We start from the raw sequence: 19260 nt of genomic DNA, 5'->3' as shown, positions 1-19260 counted from the left end.
GGTGACTTAGTTTTTTTAATGAATGGATACATTTAAACATATTTCAAATAATTCAACTCAATCACAGTTATTCTTTGGCTAATGGAGGCTTCTTCAAATTGCTTCATTAGACCTTTTGAACTTCTAGACCTATAGTGATGTCACTTCTCTCATTTCTAATATTGATAACTTGTCTTCTTTCTCTTTTTGTTTATCAGTCTAGCCAGAGATTTATCAGTTGTACTGATCTTCTCAAACAGCTTTTATTGACTTCCCCCCCCCAAATTAATATATTTCTGCTCTGGTCTTTATTTCATTTCTTTTTATTTTCCTTTTTGCTGGTTTTTTTATTTGGAAGCTGAGGTCATTGATTTGAGACCTTTCTTCTTTTCTAATATAGGTATTTAGCATTACAAATTTACTCCTTGGTGTAGTGGTTTAGCAGCATCCCACAAATTTGGATAGGTTGTGTTTTCATTTTCATTCAGTTCAAAATAATTTTTATTTCCCTTTTGATTTTGTCTTTGATCCATTGGTTATTTTGAAGTTTGGTTTTTAGTTTACAAGTATTTGGAGCATTTTCTAAAGATACTTCTGTTATTGATTTCTAATTTAATTCTGTTATGGTCAAAGAACATAATTTGTATGACCCAAACCCTTTAAAAGTTACTGAAATTTTTTATATGGCCCAGAATGTGTTCTGTCTTGGTAAATATCTTGTATGCATTTGGGAAACATGTGCTCTGCCCTTGGGCAAAGTGTTCTATGAATGTCAGTTGGGTTAAGCTAGCTGATTGTGTTGTTCAAGTCTTCTGTATCCTTACTGATTTCTGGGTACTTGTTCTGTCAATTGAAAGGTACTAAACCTGCAGTTACAGCTACAAAGTTTTGTCTACTTCTCATGGCTTTTTTTCTTTTTTTTTTTTTTAGGTTTTCGCTTCATGTATTTTGAAGCTCTGTTATCAGGTTCACAACTGTTGAGGATTCTTATGTCCTCTTGATGAATTGACCCTTATCCTTATGAAATGATGCTTTTTATCCTTGGTAATATTTTTTGCTCTGAAATCTACTCTGCCTATTATTAACAGCGCCACTGCAGCTTTTATCTGACTCATGTTAACATGTTACCTCTTCTTTCATCCTTTTGTTTTTAACCTATTTGTGTCTTTATATTTAAAATGGAATTGTTGTAAGCAGCATATACAACACCTGGGCGTTTTTATTCAGTCTGACCGTCTTTGACTTTTCATTGAGTTAAGACCATTTACATTTTTTAAGCACTTAATTTCAGTCCACTTCATTTTTTAAAAAAAATTTTATTGGAGTATAGTTGATCTACACTTCATTTTTTTTCTAATCTCCCACGCATTACGATTATTAAACTTCCCAAGAGGAGGCCTTGCTCACTGTGCTTCTTAGAGTCTCTTCTTCATTACAGCTCTTTTATTATAGTCCCCTCCCTCCTAGGAACTTCGGATTAGAGGGTTGGAGAATTCCTTGGATGTTCGCATGTAGCAGTCAGGTGCAGAAGACTCTTCTAACCAGGGCTATTCCAGGGCACAGCGTGCCTCTGAGAGGCCAGCACTTGAGGTCAGACAGACGTCTTCAGAGGAGAATGTGAGGACCGTGAGAGTAGTGTGGAGAATTGTTCGTGCAGCCCTGAGCCTTTCTCCCTTGTTATCCCAGACAATTCATGCCTGGTCCCAAATGCTTCTGACCTTGTTGGCATAACCAAAGCCATACTTTGGTTTGGATGGGACTCACCTTCCTTAGAAAGCGGTTTAGTGACCGACCAGATCTTATTTTTGCATCTTGTCTTTATGGCACACCCTCAGCCCAATGCTAAGCAGTTTATCTCCAAGGGTTTTCTCCAACCACATTCTATACTGTTCCTTTGAGGAGTTCTAATAAAAGTGATTATTTTCTTGGCCATCCCATTACATTTTCAGTGATATTCTAGCATTCCTTACACCCAAGCCACCCAAACAACTTGAGTACAAGGCCACCTTCCTGTGGCCTTAATGGGGCTTCCAAAAGACACAGGTGGAAGTTGTATGTTTTTTTTTTAATCAATTTCTTTATTGTTGAATCTAAATTCCTGTGTTCCTGGCTGCATCATTTCTGTGGACATCTTCGTTGCTACTCCTGGAGGCCACGGGCTCTTTACTCAGGTATTCATTACACCTGTTTTGTGATAAAAGCTCATGGTTACAGAAGTGTTTCTCAGCCTCAGAACTGTTGACATTTTTAGCCCGATAAGTCTTTCTCATGAAGGACTATCCTGTATGTCATAGGATATTTAGTAGCATCCCTGGCTTCTACCCACTAGATGTGAGCACCTTACCTCCAAGTCCTGATAATTACAGACGCCTTCAGATATTGCCAAATGTCCCTGGTTGGGAGTCAAATCACCCCAGTTAAGAACCACTGGTGAAAGAAAATCGGTTCAACTTGGTTGAGTTTACCATGTTTATTCATGATGACCACCAAAGCTCCCTTAATTTCCATGTCTTTCCAACATGCCCCCCAACCCCCAATATCTATCTTCCTTAATTTTATTTTTTCAGTATTTTTTGTCTTTTTCATCTCATTTGCAGTGTAGGACTTTTTACTGGGCTATCCCTACATTGATATTTTCAGTGTAATCTTTACTTTCTTCCTGTTCTCATGACTGTGTTTGCTTGTTTCGTTTCACTTTCTCTGTGTTTGTTCTGGCGTGCTCCAGCCCTCACTCTGTTACTGGAAGTCTGTGATGTCCTTTAGTCTCCTCAGCGGCAGCCTTTTACCTCCTTATTTTTTTTGGTTGGATAGATAATTTCCTATGAATGGGGTTACTGAAAACAAACACTTGTCTCCCCTTTCCTCTGTGTGCGTGTGTGTGTGTGTGTGTGTGTGTTACTCTGCCTAGCGACCTCTTCCTAGAGGGAGGTTTTTCTTTGTCCGTCTCTGTGCACATTGTCCTTGAACTTTGCAGGAAAGAGCCTTTCTCCCTCAAATCACAGCTTGCATTTCTTATTTACTTTGGTGCATTCTGTTCTTTGAGGAGCATTCACCCACGCTTCTAAGCTACTTGAAACACAACCAGGGCACATATGACCAGTTGAATTTTGTAAAGAGAAACAGGCCCTGAAAGACTGAAGGTGACTTCTCTGTGGCAACACTGTTTCCTCTCCCAGTTTTTCTTCATCCTGATTATAAACCTGAGTGCCCTAATCATAGGGGAGAGGGTTTGATCATGTCAGACCTACCTTCTGTGGGAAACATTTTATGGCCTGTTGGAGGCTCCCTTCTGTGAGGTCCAAAGCTCTTTCCTTAAGTGGAAAGGGGCTTGGGTGTTGCCAGATCCTCCCACCTGCTCTACAGGTCAAATAATGGATTTAGTAGAAATATGGAAAAATTTAGTCCATTCTCTTGCCAAAAATTGCCACTGTGAAGGCAGAAGTGTAAACAGTGTGTAACTAATCCCTTCTTTTAAGGAAAGAAGTTTTATGTAATTGTTTCCTTTCTAGTTACAAAGATACAGAGGTTTACACAGATTCAAGTCTTCAGGTGGCTGGCTGTACCCCTGATTTCTGGCCTGCTTCTCTCCTTTTCCGAGTGTCACCAGTAGAGCACCCATCAAGTGTTTCACCCCATGCAGTCCCACTCCTGTCACTAGTAAAGTGGCAGTGCTGAGGGGGCTGTTGACCTACAACCCAACCCAGTGGCCTTTTCCAATTGCTTGTTTCCCTGCCTTTTCTGCAGCAATTTTCAGATGGTCCTCTCTCCTTTCCATCTAGAAACTTTCTTCCACTTATCGTTTCTGTATCTATGTTAGTTTTGTTTTTATCTCCTCTTGATTTTCTTTGTGTCCCCACCACTTAAGTGCAACTAGCCTCCAAGACTGTGTGGTTCCATAGTTTTTCTGAAACATTTTTGCCTTAGAAGAATTTGGAACATCACTGTTCCTAAACTCAGAGGCTTTCTGTATCTGCTCCCCAGAGATCCACCCCACATTTCTATCTCTAAAACTAACATAATTATCTTCCTCACACACTGGCCTTTTTTTTCTGACTGCCTTAACTCGGCACACCTCCTTGCCTTTACTTTTCCTCTTGGACTTGAACCAAAAATACCCTTCTAGTCAACCAGGCTGGAAACCTTCATTATCACTTGACTCCTTTTCCTTTTGCTCCCTGCCACCCTTAATTTAATCCTCAAGTCCTATTACTCCTTCTGGTAGTGACCTCTGGCCAGTTCTAGATTTATTCCCTTTAAATGTTGTCTAAAAACTGCTTGCCGTAGGAGATGAAGATTGAGCTCATTCATTTCACCTCTCGTTCCCCACCCTGCCTCTCAAACATCTTTGTTTAGTATTAAGAGTTTGTCTCTGCATACTCCGCCAACACATTTAAACCTCTGTTTCCTCTTCCGTCAACCTCATCTTTCAAGGTTGTGAATGTTCTCTCATGACCCTCCATTTTGTAAGATGAGGGCAGTGGCTCTCCTCATCTTCCCTTCACTTCTCCTCTTCCTCTTCCAGAATTTTCCAACCTCCTCCAGCTAGGTATGTACATTTATATCACCTACGTTGGCCACATGGGTTGTTTCTAGCAGTTACAGCCTTCGCAATATTGTCTGTGGGTGTTCCACTCAAGGCAAAGCCCAGTATAGGGTGCTTGGGTTGCTCCCTCCTTGGGTTGTCCACAGCCAACATCTCTGTGCTTTCTGAAGGAGTGTGTTCCTAGCATCAAATGGGAATGGATTCTCCCTTTTCCCATTCCGTCAATTGCGTATATATAGTCAAGTTTCTCCAAAATCTCAATCAGTTTTCCATTCTCATGACTCCCCCTTTTCTCCCTAGGATCATTCTCCTGGAGCTCCCTGTCTCCTGGTTGCCTGGCAACCTTCCTTTTAGGGGAAATATGGGAAACCAGTCTTGAAGCTAGGGGATCTCCAAACACCAGAATGAGAGGGCCTTACTCTGGGGGAGTAAGTTTTGTGGTTTGTACCACATAGTTCCATTCTTTTAGAGAAGAAGACTCATTTTTTCCCTGATGGGGGTAGAAGCCTGACCCTTGGATGTTCTCTTTGCTAGAATCAGGGAGAACAGCTGCCTTCACAGGTAGCCTTCTTAGTGAAGACACCAGTGTTCAGCCCTACTTCTCATTATCACCCTGTGCTTTACTTGGTTTGAGTATCCAGAACATGTCTGTGGTCTCCTGGGAAGATGGCTTCCTGCCTGTGCGATTTTTTTGGACCAGTGTCCTTAAGCTATTTTGTGACCCATTAGGAGTCAGGAAGTCATGACATCAATGTAGTAGTTCAAGACTGTCATTTAAAAAAGTGACAGGAGAGAATATTCGTGTCCTTTGCATAGTAAGGATAAATATACTATTTTGTAATACTTAGCTGTATTTAAAAAAATATGTATGGATGTGTACTGGATCTCCATGTAAAATGTGCTTCTTACTGTAGATTGAGATAAAAGAAGTTAAAATATTTAGGTATGGCTTCCTTCCTGCTACAACAGTCAACATTTCTCAGTCTGCCCTGCTCTCTTACAGATTTGCTGAAATTTTTCCTGTATGTGTTAATGGGCTTTGTGAAACATTTTTAGTATCCTTGGTCAGTACCTGTGCCACACATCAGAAAGGATGCTGGAGCTGAGACCCTGAGGTCTCCAGCTCTGTCAAATGTGAAATTCTTACTTATGGGACTGAGTGGATATCCTGGGGAGTCCAGTGGAGTGGGGGAGGGAGGAACACTAAGGGTTTGGGACAGTAGATGTTTGTCAGAACAGAGTACTTCAATATTTTAATGACTAGTGTGGCTGTCCTATTGCATAACAGCCAAATGTCAAGTCTGGATTTCTTTTCTTTTTTTATTCCTTACCTATAACTTTTAGGGCTTCCTTGGAGGAAGGGAAAATATATGGGTGCCCCCAAATCCATTTTGAACCAGGGGCCCTGTAGTTTTCATTTTAATCTAATTTTCTTTAAACATTTTGGTTTTCCCTTAAAAAATTATTTATAATGCTATGACAGATCTGATTTTCACTAGCGATTGTTAAGCCTTTTTTTTTTTTTTATGTAAAGGGATGAGGGAAGAGAGGAGAAAATCCCAATTGAAAGGAGATTTTTTTTCTTCTTCCCTGGGAGATAGGAAACACTACATATACTTGAGTAAAAGAGAAGGAAAAGAAGAGTTAAAGAGGATATATATTTGTAAGGCTGAGAGATGGTCCAAAGTGGAAATAATTGTGAAGGGTGAAATTAGAGGAAAAGGTAGATGCCAACCATGAAGGAGGAAGTGAGGAACAGAGAGTAGGGTGGTGATTACACTTAATTTCTATTTGTGGAATGAGTGAGTAGACAGTTGCCTCTACTTGCCCCACATGGTGTCACTTCTTATGGCTTTGCTTCTGCATGAAGCCACGAGACAGAGTGGCCTGTCTGTTCATCTGTGTGTGTCTGTGTGTTCATCTGTGTGTGTCTGTGTGTCTTTGCGAGCACATGTATTTATTTACATACTCGAATTGGAGGAAAGTGAAGGAGATGGAGGACGAGGAAGCACAGCTCTGTGTAGTTTCATATTTGCAATGTGTTTGTCGCTTGTAGGATAGTTATAGTAAGACGTGGGTACCGTTACCCATACTATTACTCATTTCCTTTAGTTAATGATGGCTGAGGTTTGTTACTCAGGTTCTAGACCTGGTACAGCTCTCTTGTTGGTTCATCACCTTTTTGTTATGTTTAGGGAAAAGGAGCCCACACACACATGTGCTTTCAGCTCGGTTTCTTGCTGCTTCTCACTCCTGTGATTCAGAGGGGAGAGAAAGGGAGGACCTCAACTAGAAGGCAGAGCCCACGGTCACCCTTATCTGGCAGTGGTCAGAGCAGGAATTAGTTGTAGCAGCTTCAAGGTCTCTTGGAATGCCGGGCTGTCCTCTTCTGAACAGGAGTCAGCCTGTACTTCTCTCAGCAGGTCCCAGTAGTATAGTGACGGGGTTGACAGTGTAGCTGGGGAGCGAGTTGCCCCTGAGATGAGAAGGAGGGCTTCCCCTTTCCGCAAGGCTGACAGAGCAGCCTTGTGGTTCTTATCAGTCACCACCAGATGTGTCCAGCTGTTTCACTTTCTACTTCATCCCAATCAAACATACTTAAAGTTCAAACCAACACTTACATCATCAAAACAAAAGTGTTTACAATGTTAAGCTTTAGGCTTTTAGTAACTTAAGTCAGTCATCCAGTGACAAAGAGAATGCCCGTCCACGGCATTGTGTCTGGAAAAATCTAGGCGCAAGATGTATTTTCCTAGGCTTTCCTGGGACTACAGGGTTGAAAGTAATAGGTTTAGATCGCTGACTGGCTAAGAGGGAAGCACCCTTAATCCCAGCCTCTTCTATTTGTCTCTAATGGTTGTCTTGTCTCACAAAATACCTCATCCATCCCCACCAGAATGAATCCAATAGGCTGGATTTATTCAAGATTCTGCTACTGCTTTTGATGAGACACTGTGTGGGTGTTTTTGGTGGCTTGATGATTTATCTTTCTTGCTCACCACCCGTGGTGTCTTTTCTTCCTCTTGTTCAGATAGTCCCTCACTAGGGCCAGTCTTTTGGGAAGATGGTTGACTGGGCTAAACTCATGCTAATAAGGTGCCACAAAACCCCAGTTATAGTATGGTAGTTTGGAAATATTGTTCGGTTTAGATGGCTTTAATGTGTCACAGTCAATAATATTCAAGATTATAGCAGAGGGCAAGTTTCCTTCCAGAGGCTCAGTTTGCTGCTAAAGTGGTCTGTTCCAACAATTTTAATAGCAAGTTTGCATTTTCCAGAATTAGTTGGTATATCTTCTTTATATTCTACATTGTTTGTCTTGCTTAGTGAATGGTTTCAATTCAGTCCCTCAGGGAGTGATTAAATCTTGATGAAGGCTTATTTTAAAGTATACAGTACATGCAGCAGTAGAGAACTGTCATAGAAGAGAAAAGGGTTCAACCAGGAGGGTGAAAACACAGTAATCGTGTTCAGGAGTCCTCAGAGGTCTTGACTCGTGTCATTGACAAAATTATGAGATTGTCATAAGTTATTATTCTTATTATTCTTAGAGACTAGTAATTATGAAACACTTAACCTAAATAGTACAGTTTTAATCATTGAGATACAGCATAAAATATTAAAATAACTGTTAACTACAATGTTATGAGTGTGTTTTTCCCCATCATCATAATTTATATTTCAAAAGATTATAAAATATTTTTCAGTTTTTGTGTGTTCAGATTTTTACAAGAATTTTGTTCTTAGCCCTGTGCAGTAGATATTCCATGGTAAAGAATAGGAAAGTGAGGCTCAAAGAGGTTTAATACCTTCCTGATATACATACCTGTTCATGTATGTTTTTGTCTTAAATATAACTTGTGTGTGTTGCATGAGGGCTCATGGTAGCTGTGCTTTCAGTGCTTTGATAGACTCCGTCTGTTGACGACCTGTATGTCCTTACGCTTCTTGACTAGACAGGCAGAGTCCCCTTTATGCTGGAGGTTTCCAAGGGTAAGGTGTTATTATTTCTTAATATGTCATGACTACAGTATTTGAAGGAAAAAATTAGCCTTGCATGAAATTTTTATGCTCCTTTCTAAGTTTAACTGATTTCTTATTCCTTCCTTCTTAGTTGACTTTAAGAGTCCGTTATTAATTTCCTTATCCTTACTTTGTTTCTTTCCAGAGTGACACCCCTTTCCTCACAGAATGTGATGATTCATCATGGCCAGGCCCAGGAATATGTGCTCAAGCCCAAGTACTTTGCAGCTCAGAAGGTGATTTCGGGAGAGCAGTCTACTGAAGGTTCATTCCCTTTAAGATTTGGACACGATCATGTGGCCGCACCTTTTCAGTGTGAGTATGTCCTGTCAATCATCTAAGTTACAGTATCATGGTTTGGAAACACTTCGCTCTGTAGATGGCTTTAACGTGTTACAGTAGATAAAATTCAAGAATCATTTTTTAAAAATCCATACTGGTTCCTGAAACAACCAGACAGCAATATGGTTTCCTTCTTCAGAGGAAAGGCAGTTTTCCTGGACATTGCAGGATCTGAAGTGACTTGCCTGTAATACTGTTTCTGCAAGATGCCTCCATTTCCAAGATATACTTGCTCTAATTTTCTGTACAGTTGTATGGCTGATATGTTTACATTGATAAAATATTTTCCTTAGTGAGCTAGCCAGGATTTATTCCTTGTGAGATGTGTGCAGCGTCCTGCATTACCCTCCGAGATTTACCTACAGTGGGTGTTTTCATGTTAGGAGGGCAATGTTTTTAGCATATCGGTTCCACGGTGTGGCAGGTTTTACTGAGTTTGTAAAGAGCTATTGTATCAGTGGCCAGCTTGGTTAATATCTCACTATGGGGGAGGTTCAAGGACAAGCCCCAGCTCAGAGGGTGGGGAATGTGATGATTTGTGGGTTAAATATTACAGAGTGTCTGCTGGCAGCATCTGGAGAAAACGTTCTTCAGTGGGGCGGCAGACCGTTCAAAGGGGAGAGCTGGATGCACACACTCCTTCCAGCAGCTTCCTGCTCTGTCTCACGTTGACGGATGGCCTGCGCCATAAGTAATGAAAGAGAATGCCAGTTGTGAGGTTGAAAAGGACTGTCTTTCACCACCCAGAGTAGTGTGGAGAGCTGAGAGAGAATTCTTACTACTGTTTGGCACTTCAGAAGCCTGTGTCTGTATGGGCTTGATTCCTGGGGAACACCTCCACATCCCGGAATTGGCCACGTAACAAAAAGAGTAGCTAATATAACGTATGTACATTCCACTTTTCATCTTTTGAGGAAATTGTGCTCAGGACTTGAGGCTGGACCCCAGAGCAATAGTCTGAGGTGATTTATTGGGATGATGAGGGAAGAATGGAGAAATTGTGTAGATCATCTCCTTGCCCTTTAGAAAGGATAGCTTCCAAGTTATTTGCAAAACAATAGACGTATCATCTTGTTTTTAAAGCTCCTTTGATTTCAGTGCTTAATAGCCTGTTCTCTAGAAATATCCCTAAGTATATAATATTTTTCTAATCTCTAAAAATCTAAAGAGGTACTACTATTTCCTTGAAGCTTTATATAGATCATATTTTATAGAACCTCTCCAAAATTAGAATGTGATGGGAAGAGTTTTTGAAAGCTTATGATCATACTGATAAAAGAATTCTGAATTTCATGGAGGTGTCAGGAAAAGATGGTTTGGGAATCTCTGGTATTAAGACTGGAGACTAGTTTAATTTGCATGAGTATCATCTAGAGCGAGGGTCTGCAAATTTTTTCTTAAAGGACCAGATAATAAATATTTTAGGCATTGGGAGCCAAGATACAAATTGTGGATGTTACATATAGGTACATACATAACTATTTAAAATGTAGACATTTAAAAATGTAAGAACTCTTAGCTAGTAGGTTGTTTAAAAAAAAAAAAAGTCAGGTAGCTGGCTGGATTTGGCCCATGGGCTGTAGTTTGCCAACTGGTAATCTAGAGACTTAGTTTCTCAATCTACTAAAAAGACAACCTATGGAATGGGAGAAAATATTTGCAAATGATGCGACTGACAAGGGGTTAATATTTAAAATATACAAACAGCTCATACAACTCAGTATCAAAAAAAAAAAAAAAAACAACCACCCAATCAAGAAAGGGGCAGAAGACTTGAATAGACATTTTTACAAAGGAGACATACAGATGGCTAACAGACACATGAAAAGATGCTTAACATCTCTATAAGAGAAATGCAAATCAAAACTACAATGACGTATCACCTCACACCTGTCAGAATGGCTATCATCAAAAAGTCTACAGATAACAAGTGTCGGAGAGGATGTGGAGAAAAGGGAACCCTTGTACACTGAGGATGGGAATATAAATTGGTGCAACCACTGTGGAAAACAGTATGGGGGTTCCTCAAAAAAGTGAAGATAGAGCAACCATAAGATCTGGCAATTCCTCCATATGATCTAGCAGTTCCACTCTTGGGTATGTATCTGGAAAAAATGAAAACACTACTTTGAAAAAATACATGTGCCCCAGTGTTCAGTGCAGCACTACTTACAATAGCCAAGACATGGAAGCAAACCAAGTGCCCATCAACAGGTGTTTGGATTAAGATGTGGTGTGTGTATATAAACAATGGAATATTACTCAGCCATAAAAAAGAATGAGATACTGCCATTTGCAGCAATGTGGATGGACCTAGAGAATATTATGCTTAGTAAAATAAGTTGGGCAAAGATAGATGCTGTATAATATCACCTATATGTGGAATCTAAAAGATAATACGAATGTATATACGAAACAGACTCAGAAGGAGGGGGGAAAAATTAGGGGTATGGGTTTAATAGATACAAACTACTATATGTAAAATACATAAGCAACAAGGATATACGTATAACACGGAATTATACCCATTGTCTTGTAATAACCTATAATGGAATATAATCTGCAAAAATGCTGAATTAGTATGTTGTATACCTGAAACTAACACAGTATTGTAAATCAGCCATGCTTCAATTGAAAAAAATCAATCTGCTGAAAATATATAGATTTTGGACCTGATTGACTGGTGCCTCAAACAGGACAATTAAACCAAAAGACGCTCTAGGGGCCCTGTGTGTAAGCAACTGTTCTTCAGTGTCGCTGTTCCCAGCAACCCCCCCTCCTCCCATGATGATTCTCAGACGTAGCTCTACTTGGTTTGGAGGCAGCCAGAAAAGCATGAACTACCAGGAAACCAGTTGTGTTAGATAAGTCTAGTTTCCTTTAATGTTAGTGTGACATGCCACACAGTGCTGGGGAAAGTAATGGATGTTACTCCTGGTTGTTTATAGAAAGCCTTTTGATACTGATGGAAATAACATTTTCACTGGTTGACCCATTAATGGCCATGCGGCTGGACTGAATTGCATGAATCACCATGAGTTCCTCAAAAAGTTAAACATAGAGTTACTCTATGACCCAGCAGTTCCACTCCTAAGTATATACTCAAGAGAAGTGAAAACGTGTGTACACAAAAACGTATGTACAAATGTTCATAGCAGTGTTATTCACAACAGCCAAAAAGTGAGAACAACCAAACTGCCCATCAACTGACAGTAGATAAACAAAATGTGGTATATCTTGCCATTGGCTGTTCAGCCACAAAAAGGAATGAAATATGATACATGCCACAACGTGAATGAACCTTGAAAGCATACTGAATGAGTCCAGGTACAAAAGAATCCAGATCACATATGATTCCATTTTTATATGAAATGTCTAGAACAGGCAAATTATATGTAATATCCATGCAGACAGATAGTAGATTAGTGGTTGCTGGGGGCTGGGGAGAGCAGGAATGGGGTGTGACCATTGATGGGTAAGGAGTTTCTTTTGGGCTGATGAAAGTGTTCTGGAATTAAATGGTTATCATGGTTGCACAAAGTGTGAATATGGTAAAGCCATGTTATGTTAAAAATAACACAAAAATACTTAAAAATTATTTCCAAATAAGTAGTTATAAAAATTTCAAGGAATGGAGGTCACTGGTTCTCTCAGAAGTGCTAAGAATGGTGTTGGGTAGAGGGGATCTGCTTTATCCAGTACCTCCTTCGGTAATTTGTAGGAAAGATTTGACTATGTAAACCAAATTCTGTTGTGGTTGGTTTAGTAGTGTTTTTAACCCAGAGGGAGGGAAGTTGAAATGACATGATGATAACATTTAAAGGCAGTCTTATAAAAACAGTCAGTTCAGATTATCTTAGTATCTGCTCAGGAGTAGACCCAAATATCTCTCTCACACCTAAAGAGATTATTTCAACACAATGCACTAGAAAAAGATCTTGCTTGAGGGTAATAAGTATCCATTCCAGACCATCCGCTGTTGTGCTGAAAATACCATGGGATGCTTGATGATGTTAAAACCAGAAAATAACGTTTCTGTTTTGGTCCATGGTGGAAGGATTTTGTTATCATCAGGGTTAATAATGGAGAGCTTCCTAAGGTAGAGTGTGGAGTTACTTATAAAGGAGAGCTTTAGGATGTAGCTGAAAAAGTTCCCTAGACTACTGATTTGCGGCATTATGCATAGAGTCCCAGAGCTAAGAAATTGGAGAATCTCTGATTTGAATATTCACCTGCTCCACTTTTCTTTTCTATTACCTCAGTTTAATATTTGGAAATTTTTAGAAATGTAAACTTTTATAATTGGATTTCTCATTGCTAATTCCCGTGGTTTTCCTCTCAAGGTGGACTTAGCTTTTAAAAAGGTTAATTATATTTTAAAGTTGTCTATTGAAATCTTACTTCAGATTCAACGAAGCCAAAATCTTGAATTTCAGGAAAGGCAGACACCATCTTTTATATACTACCTTTCTAAAGTTTCTAAAATTGATACAAGTCAGACTCTTAAAAGAGTTGCTAATTTATCTCCTGATGTGCTGAGAGACATGAGAGAGTGATTGATTATTGGCATTGAGAAAATATGATCCTGTTCAGTTATAAAAAGTTAGGAGAAGCCCACTTTTAATTTCTACTTAAATTGTTAAACATAAGCTTTCTGCTTAGGTAGGCACCCATAATGGTGCAGGAAACGCATACACAGCCCCATTAGGCCGCTTCTGACAGAAGAAAACCTTATCGTGCCTGCACTGGGACCCCAGGAAACATCTTAGCCCTGGATCCTGTGGTCTGTGCTGAGCCCTCCCATTCCTTGCAACAGGCCAGTCGACTCAGCTTCTGCTCCCACCCTCACCCCCCACATGAGTCACGGGCTGACTGGAATTCCTGGCTCCCCCATTTGAAGATACAGTAGCCCTCCTCAGCAGGTCTTAGGTCTGAGAGGGAGGCAAAGAGTCCACTGAGCAACTTTGCTGCCCAAATCCCTGCAGCCCGGTTCTGACCTGACCGCAGTCCATGCTCCCATACTCTGAAGAGCACGGGCCCTTTGGGCACACGAGCCTTCCTCTTTTAGCGACACTGTGGCTGAATGTGCTAGCATTAGCCTTCAGGCTGTGTTCACACTGCCACCAAGAAGCATAAGACATGAAAGTATCTCAGGGTTTGACGGCAAGTGTTATATCTCCCCAGGAAAAAAAGTTCATGTGTCTGGAGTGCAGATTTTCTGTGGTTGCAGACTGATAGAGCGAAGATGTTACCATTAAAACTGCATCTTCCTGGTTGTCCTGCGAGAAGAGAGTAGTTCTGCAGAAGGTTAGAGGACACATCCAAGATTTTTGCTTTAGCAAAACAAATCTGAAGTTTAAAGGATAGGCAGGCAGTGTTTGGCTTAGGCTGTTGTGCTTATGCCAGCCATTTCAAGTAGGTGGGCAGGAATACTCATTAAAGGCTCGGATGCTCAGTGCTAGTAACAGAATCTTCACAGGGAGGGAGTCTGTGGTGTAGTTCAGAGCACCCACCATAGATGGAAGTTGGCTTTAAGGAAGACCAGATTCATCCTCCACTTACCGGGCCTTTGCCAAAAGGGAGAAACCATGGAGTGGCAACTAGATGAAGGCAAATGTAGATGTAATAAGTACAGATGAGAAGAATTGGAACGAGATTCTTAAGTGCAGGATGAATTTGCAATATGGATACCTCCAGAGGAAGAACAGTTGGAAAATGCGGGTGAGGAAGAGTCTGGTCCTGAGAACCACCCTCACCTCATTTGGGTGTTGAAGTTTAAGATATGAGTGATAGGAAGATCGTGTGAAGAGAGAAAAGGGAAGGGGGAAGTCAAGTGTGCTGGCAATCCCAGTTCTCTGAGATGCCCTCTCTGTTAGTTCCTGATTGGTTGGGAGCCCCACTAGGGCAAAGCTTTGCAGACGGACAAACTGGGCACTTTGGAGGAAGGAGAATTCCGTAGACTTAACATTCTTCAGCACTCGAAATCCTTCCCTGCATGGAGACTACCCTTAGCTTGTCATGTGCAGGTAAGTGTGTCTCGAGGGAATGGCTCCACACCAATACAACAAGTACGAAGTGACAGTGGAAGCTGTACCAGCCAGAAACGATCTTACATGAAGCTGATGCAAACTAACAAACGCTTTAGCATTTGAAAAGGATACTATGGGGCTTCCCTGGTGGCGCAGTGGTTGGGAGCCTGCCTTCCGATGCAGGGGACACGGGTTCGTGCCCCGGTCCGGGAGGATCCCATATGCCGTGCAGCGGCTGGGCCCGTGAGCCATGGCCACTGAGCCTGCGCGTCCGGAGCCTGTGCTCAGCAGCGGGAGAGGCCACAACAGGGAGAGGCCCGCGTACCCCCCCAAAAAAAGGAAAAAAATAAAAAGGATACTAGGTGTGAAAACATACTGCCTGGAGGAAGGGTTGATAGTAAAGCTCTGTGCCTTTTCCCTTGTAAAATCAGCAAGTTCCTGGAGCTGCTTGGTCATCCCCACACAGTGTTGTTTGGGAATCAGGAACATTGAGCCAGTTTCCCAGCCATGTGGCTATGTGGATCTTAGCACTAAGATGGCCAGAAGAAAATCACCCAGTCTTCAATAATTTCTGGTAAAATCCTTGTTGGCCTTAAAAGCCTAGACAGCAGAGCATCTGCATACTGGGTATAAAAATTGCTTGAGAAAAGCCTTCTGGTGGATGTGGGTGAACACCAGGGTTTTGCTGAGTTTGATGTCCTTAGGAATTCAGGTTCCTTTGAAGGACAGAGTATTACCTATTACAGAAGTTGTTCCATGTGTGGTCTTGCTGTGGCCGCCGTGCCTCAGTTGGAGGGGCGAGGGCAGGTGGTTTATTTCATCCAGGGGTTGTTTGGTCATATCCCAGTCCCGGAAGGTCTGTGGATGTGAACTTCTCATTGCCTGATTACTCATGCACAGTTCGAGATAGCTGGGCAGTGGTAGGCATGGACTGATTATAAACGCTGCCAAGAAGCTTATCCAGCAATGTGAAAACAGTGGAGGAAAACCTAGAGTGAGAGGATTATGTAACCTAAATTCCCCAGTGGGCAGCTTTCCGTGCCAGAGAAAGAGGCTTTAAACCCAAAGGGCCCAAGATTTCATAACAAGCCAATCCAAGGATATTTCTGGGTGTTGAGACTGAGTTCAAGATATTGAGAAACACTGTGTGGCTCCAGAATATTCTGTGACCAAACTGTGATATGTCTAAGGAAAAATAAAACACATGAATTTACAGTTTGCCTGAGGGAAACTACAATGCAACGTTTTGGTAAGAGAAAACTTGAATTTGAAAAAAGATGGTGCCTACTCAGCCTTAGGATTTATTTACCAGAAACTGAGGGCGTGACTTGCTTTTTCTTCTAAATAGGAAAATAGCTTCTAGAAAATTAATCATCATTAGAGTTGAAATGATACTTTTGATACAAAAGTTCTGCTTATGAGGTGTTATAAAAGGAATTAAAGTAGAATGCTTTGTCTTCTTGTGGGTCAGTCTCCTTATAGAAAGGTCCTCTTAGCATTGAAAATGATGGCCTTGTGGTGAATCTGTACCCACTTTGTGGAGGTAAAGACCTCAGTACCTTCTTTGTGTTTTTGTATGACATTTCTTAAAGAAGTTTTTGTGTTGTGATTCTCTACAATTTTAGTTGTGCATTATTTTTCAATATTGACTTAGTATTACCGTCTTATGAAATTGTACTTAAGCTGAAAGCCAGCTGTCCTTGTTCTCCCTTGCTCCTCGCATACGAAGGTAGTAGAAATTAATACATGGCAGGAGTAGGAGGAAAACCTTTCTTCCCTAGAAGGTAATTGCAACATGGTTCTATGTGAGTAATTCTTCTGGCAGGCAAACTTTAAATAATGAAATATGTGTATATACACATAAAAACACAAATATATTCAATCAAATACATAAATGTGTATTATTTAAAAATTTACTTTTTTGGAGCTCCTTATAGTATCCATATAGCAAGTATCCATTAAAAAAGTTTTCTTGTAGCCCTAACTGTGCTTCACAAGTTTCTCTCAAGATACCAGTTTAACTAAATGAAAACATTTTAGGTAGGCAGTGGTTGCTCTTGTAAAAAAAAATCATAGATATTTTAAAACCCTTGTATCCTAGAGACAGATTTGGAAAGCTTTGCTGAAAGCAAGCAAGCATCATAGAGCAGGCGAGAGGGTGTTAGTCATAGTTTCTTTTGGTTGATGGCCTCTGGGCTTCTTATGTGGGATTGAGCACTCTCCTTTAACAACGTCTGGAACCCCACGCACCAGGCAGCTGCGCTGCTTGTTTTAATGATCACCATTTAACGGTTGCAGGTGCATCTCAGGATCGCTCTTTCCCCAGCAGGAATGATACTGATGAAATGAATCAGAATCTCTCTTAAGGTGTTTGTAAGTTAGAGCTAAGCAGTACACAACTGTAACAGAAGTGAAACACCAGCAGAAGCAGAGAGAGAAGCTTTCTACCTCATTAATGTTGTATATAAGAATGAAGTTCATCAGCCTTTTCTGAAAAGCACTGGGGACAGGGCAACATATAATGGGGTGCTACAAGTACTGTGGATTCTCAACATCATCTCTGCAGTTACTGAAATGTGCCCTAGTCTCCATGAGGGCTGGCTATCCCTGGATCTTCTTGGGGCTTATCTCCCTTATTGCTTCACACAGCTTTACTATACCATTCCATCGCTCCAGATAACATACACCCCTCACATTGTGTTGTGGACAGAGACTCTGGCTAACACATGTTCTATTTGTAGCCTTCCCTCTAACAGCTGCCTGTCCTGACATCGTACCCTTCCCTCTAACAGCTGCCTGTCCTGACATCTCAGAGCATCAAACATTGGGGTGGGCTTGTGATGGATACAGGAGTGGATGGGTCAGTTCTGTCATTTCCTCACGACTACTGAAACGCCTAAAGAATTGTTCTGCCTGGCCTGGTTTCAGGAGGACCTGATGTGTTACCGCATTTATGTCTGAGCAGCCCTTGGGATTTTTAACAGAAGCATTCCTGGGTCTCAGGGATTCTTGCTCATATGGAATGGAGAATGTCCAGTTTAGAGTTTGTTAGTGAGTGCGGATAGGGACACTTTCAGTAGCACTTCCGAAATCCCATTATACCTTTTATTCGTTCATCATTATTTTTGGTATGGGTTTTCAGGCAACCACAAAGCGGGGGGCGGGGAGTGTGTATAAATTCATAGCAGACATTCTCTGCCATGTCTTGAACCTGGAAATATAGTGAAGTTAGAGGCCTCTTTTAAAGGAGTTTTAAAAATACTCTTAGCAGAGAAAGTGATTCATAATGTTTCTTGTCAGAGATCCCAGTTTCCAAACCACACCTTAATATACCTCAAGAACATACAATACATATTTTAAAAACCTGCTCTTGGTGTTGTAAATTATATTCATGTCTCTGAAGATCAGGAAATTTGGACATAGGCTGATTTATATTCTCCAAAGACACTGTGGATTCAATCCTGGTCTTTCTCCTCATCTATTTAGCACTTACCATATGCCAGCCACAGTGCTAATTGCTGCATATGCATTAATTCAATATGTTACATTGTAATATTAGTACATTATTATTCTTTTTTTTTTTTTTTTTTTTTTTTTTTTTTTTTTTGCGGTACGCGGGCCTCTCACGGTTGTGGCCCCTCCCGTTGCGGAGCACAGGCTCTGGACGCGCAGGCTCAGCGGCCATGGCTCACGGGCCCAGCCGCTCTGCGGCATGTGGGATCTTCCCGGACCGGGGCACGAACCCGTGTCCCCTGCATCGGCAGGCGGACTCTCAACCACTGCGCCACCAGGGAAGCCCTATTATTCTTTTTTTGAAATAAGTTTATTTATTTAATTTTTGGCCGCACTGGGTCTTTGTTGCTGCACATGGGCTTTCTTTAGTTGCGGTGCGTGGGCCTCTCATTGCAGTGGCTTCTCTTGTTGCGGAGCATGGTCTCTAGGCGCGCAGGCTTCAGTTGTTGTGGCACGTGGGCTCAGTAGCTGTGGCTCGCGGGCTCTAGAGTGCAGGCTCAGTAGTTGTGGCGCACGGGTTTCGTTGCTCTGCGGCATGTGGGATCTTCCCAGACCAGGGCTTGAACCCGTGTCCCCTTCCTTGGCAGGTGGATTCTTAGCCACTGCGTCGCCAGGGAAGCCCATTACAACGCTTTTTGACTGTTTAAACTGTTACCCTACGTGTTATGCATGTATTTGTTAGGAAGCAAAAATATAACAAGGTATAAATTGCCAAAACAAAGCTTGTTCATTGAAAAGATTGCTACTTTAGCTCTTCGTGTAAGTTACTTTCAGGTGAGTCCAAAGTCAAAATTTGACTATATTTAAAAAAATTGTCAACTTTATTGTATG

The 19260-nt window shown here is 41.2% G+C and overlaps 1 protein-coding gene across 8 annotated transcripts in view; it reads left to right on the top strand.

Moving 5' to 3' along the window:
- The window catches only part of LTBP1 (latent transforming growth factor beta binding protein 1), a 425591-nt gene that overhangs the window by 140821 nt on the left and 265510 nt on the right, over positions 1-19260 (top strand). For all 8 annotated transcript variants that reach the window (XM_022574111.2, XM_089922380.1, XM_089922381.1 and 5 more), the window contains exon 4: positions 8691-8860. In XM_022574111.2, the coding sequence (XP_022429819.2) occupies positions 8691-8860 (170 nt within the window). The remainder of the gene's footprint in view (positions 1-8690; positions 8861-19260) is intronic.

This window comes from Delphinapterus leucas, chromosome 13, assembly GCF_059928025.1.
Source record: "Delphinapterus leucas isolate spDelLeu-1000000601 "Yukka" chromosome 13, BTC_Dleu_Yukka2, whole genome shotgun sequence".
Taxonomy (NCBI): domain Eukaryota; kingdom Metazoa; phylum Chordata; class Mammalia; order Artiodactyla; family Monodontidae; genus Delphinapterus; species Delphinapterus leucas.
Note: the sequence above shows the minus strand (reverse complement) of the source record. Positions and strands in the feature narration are given on the sequence as shown.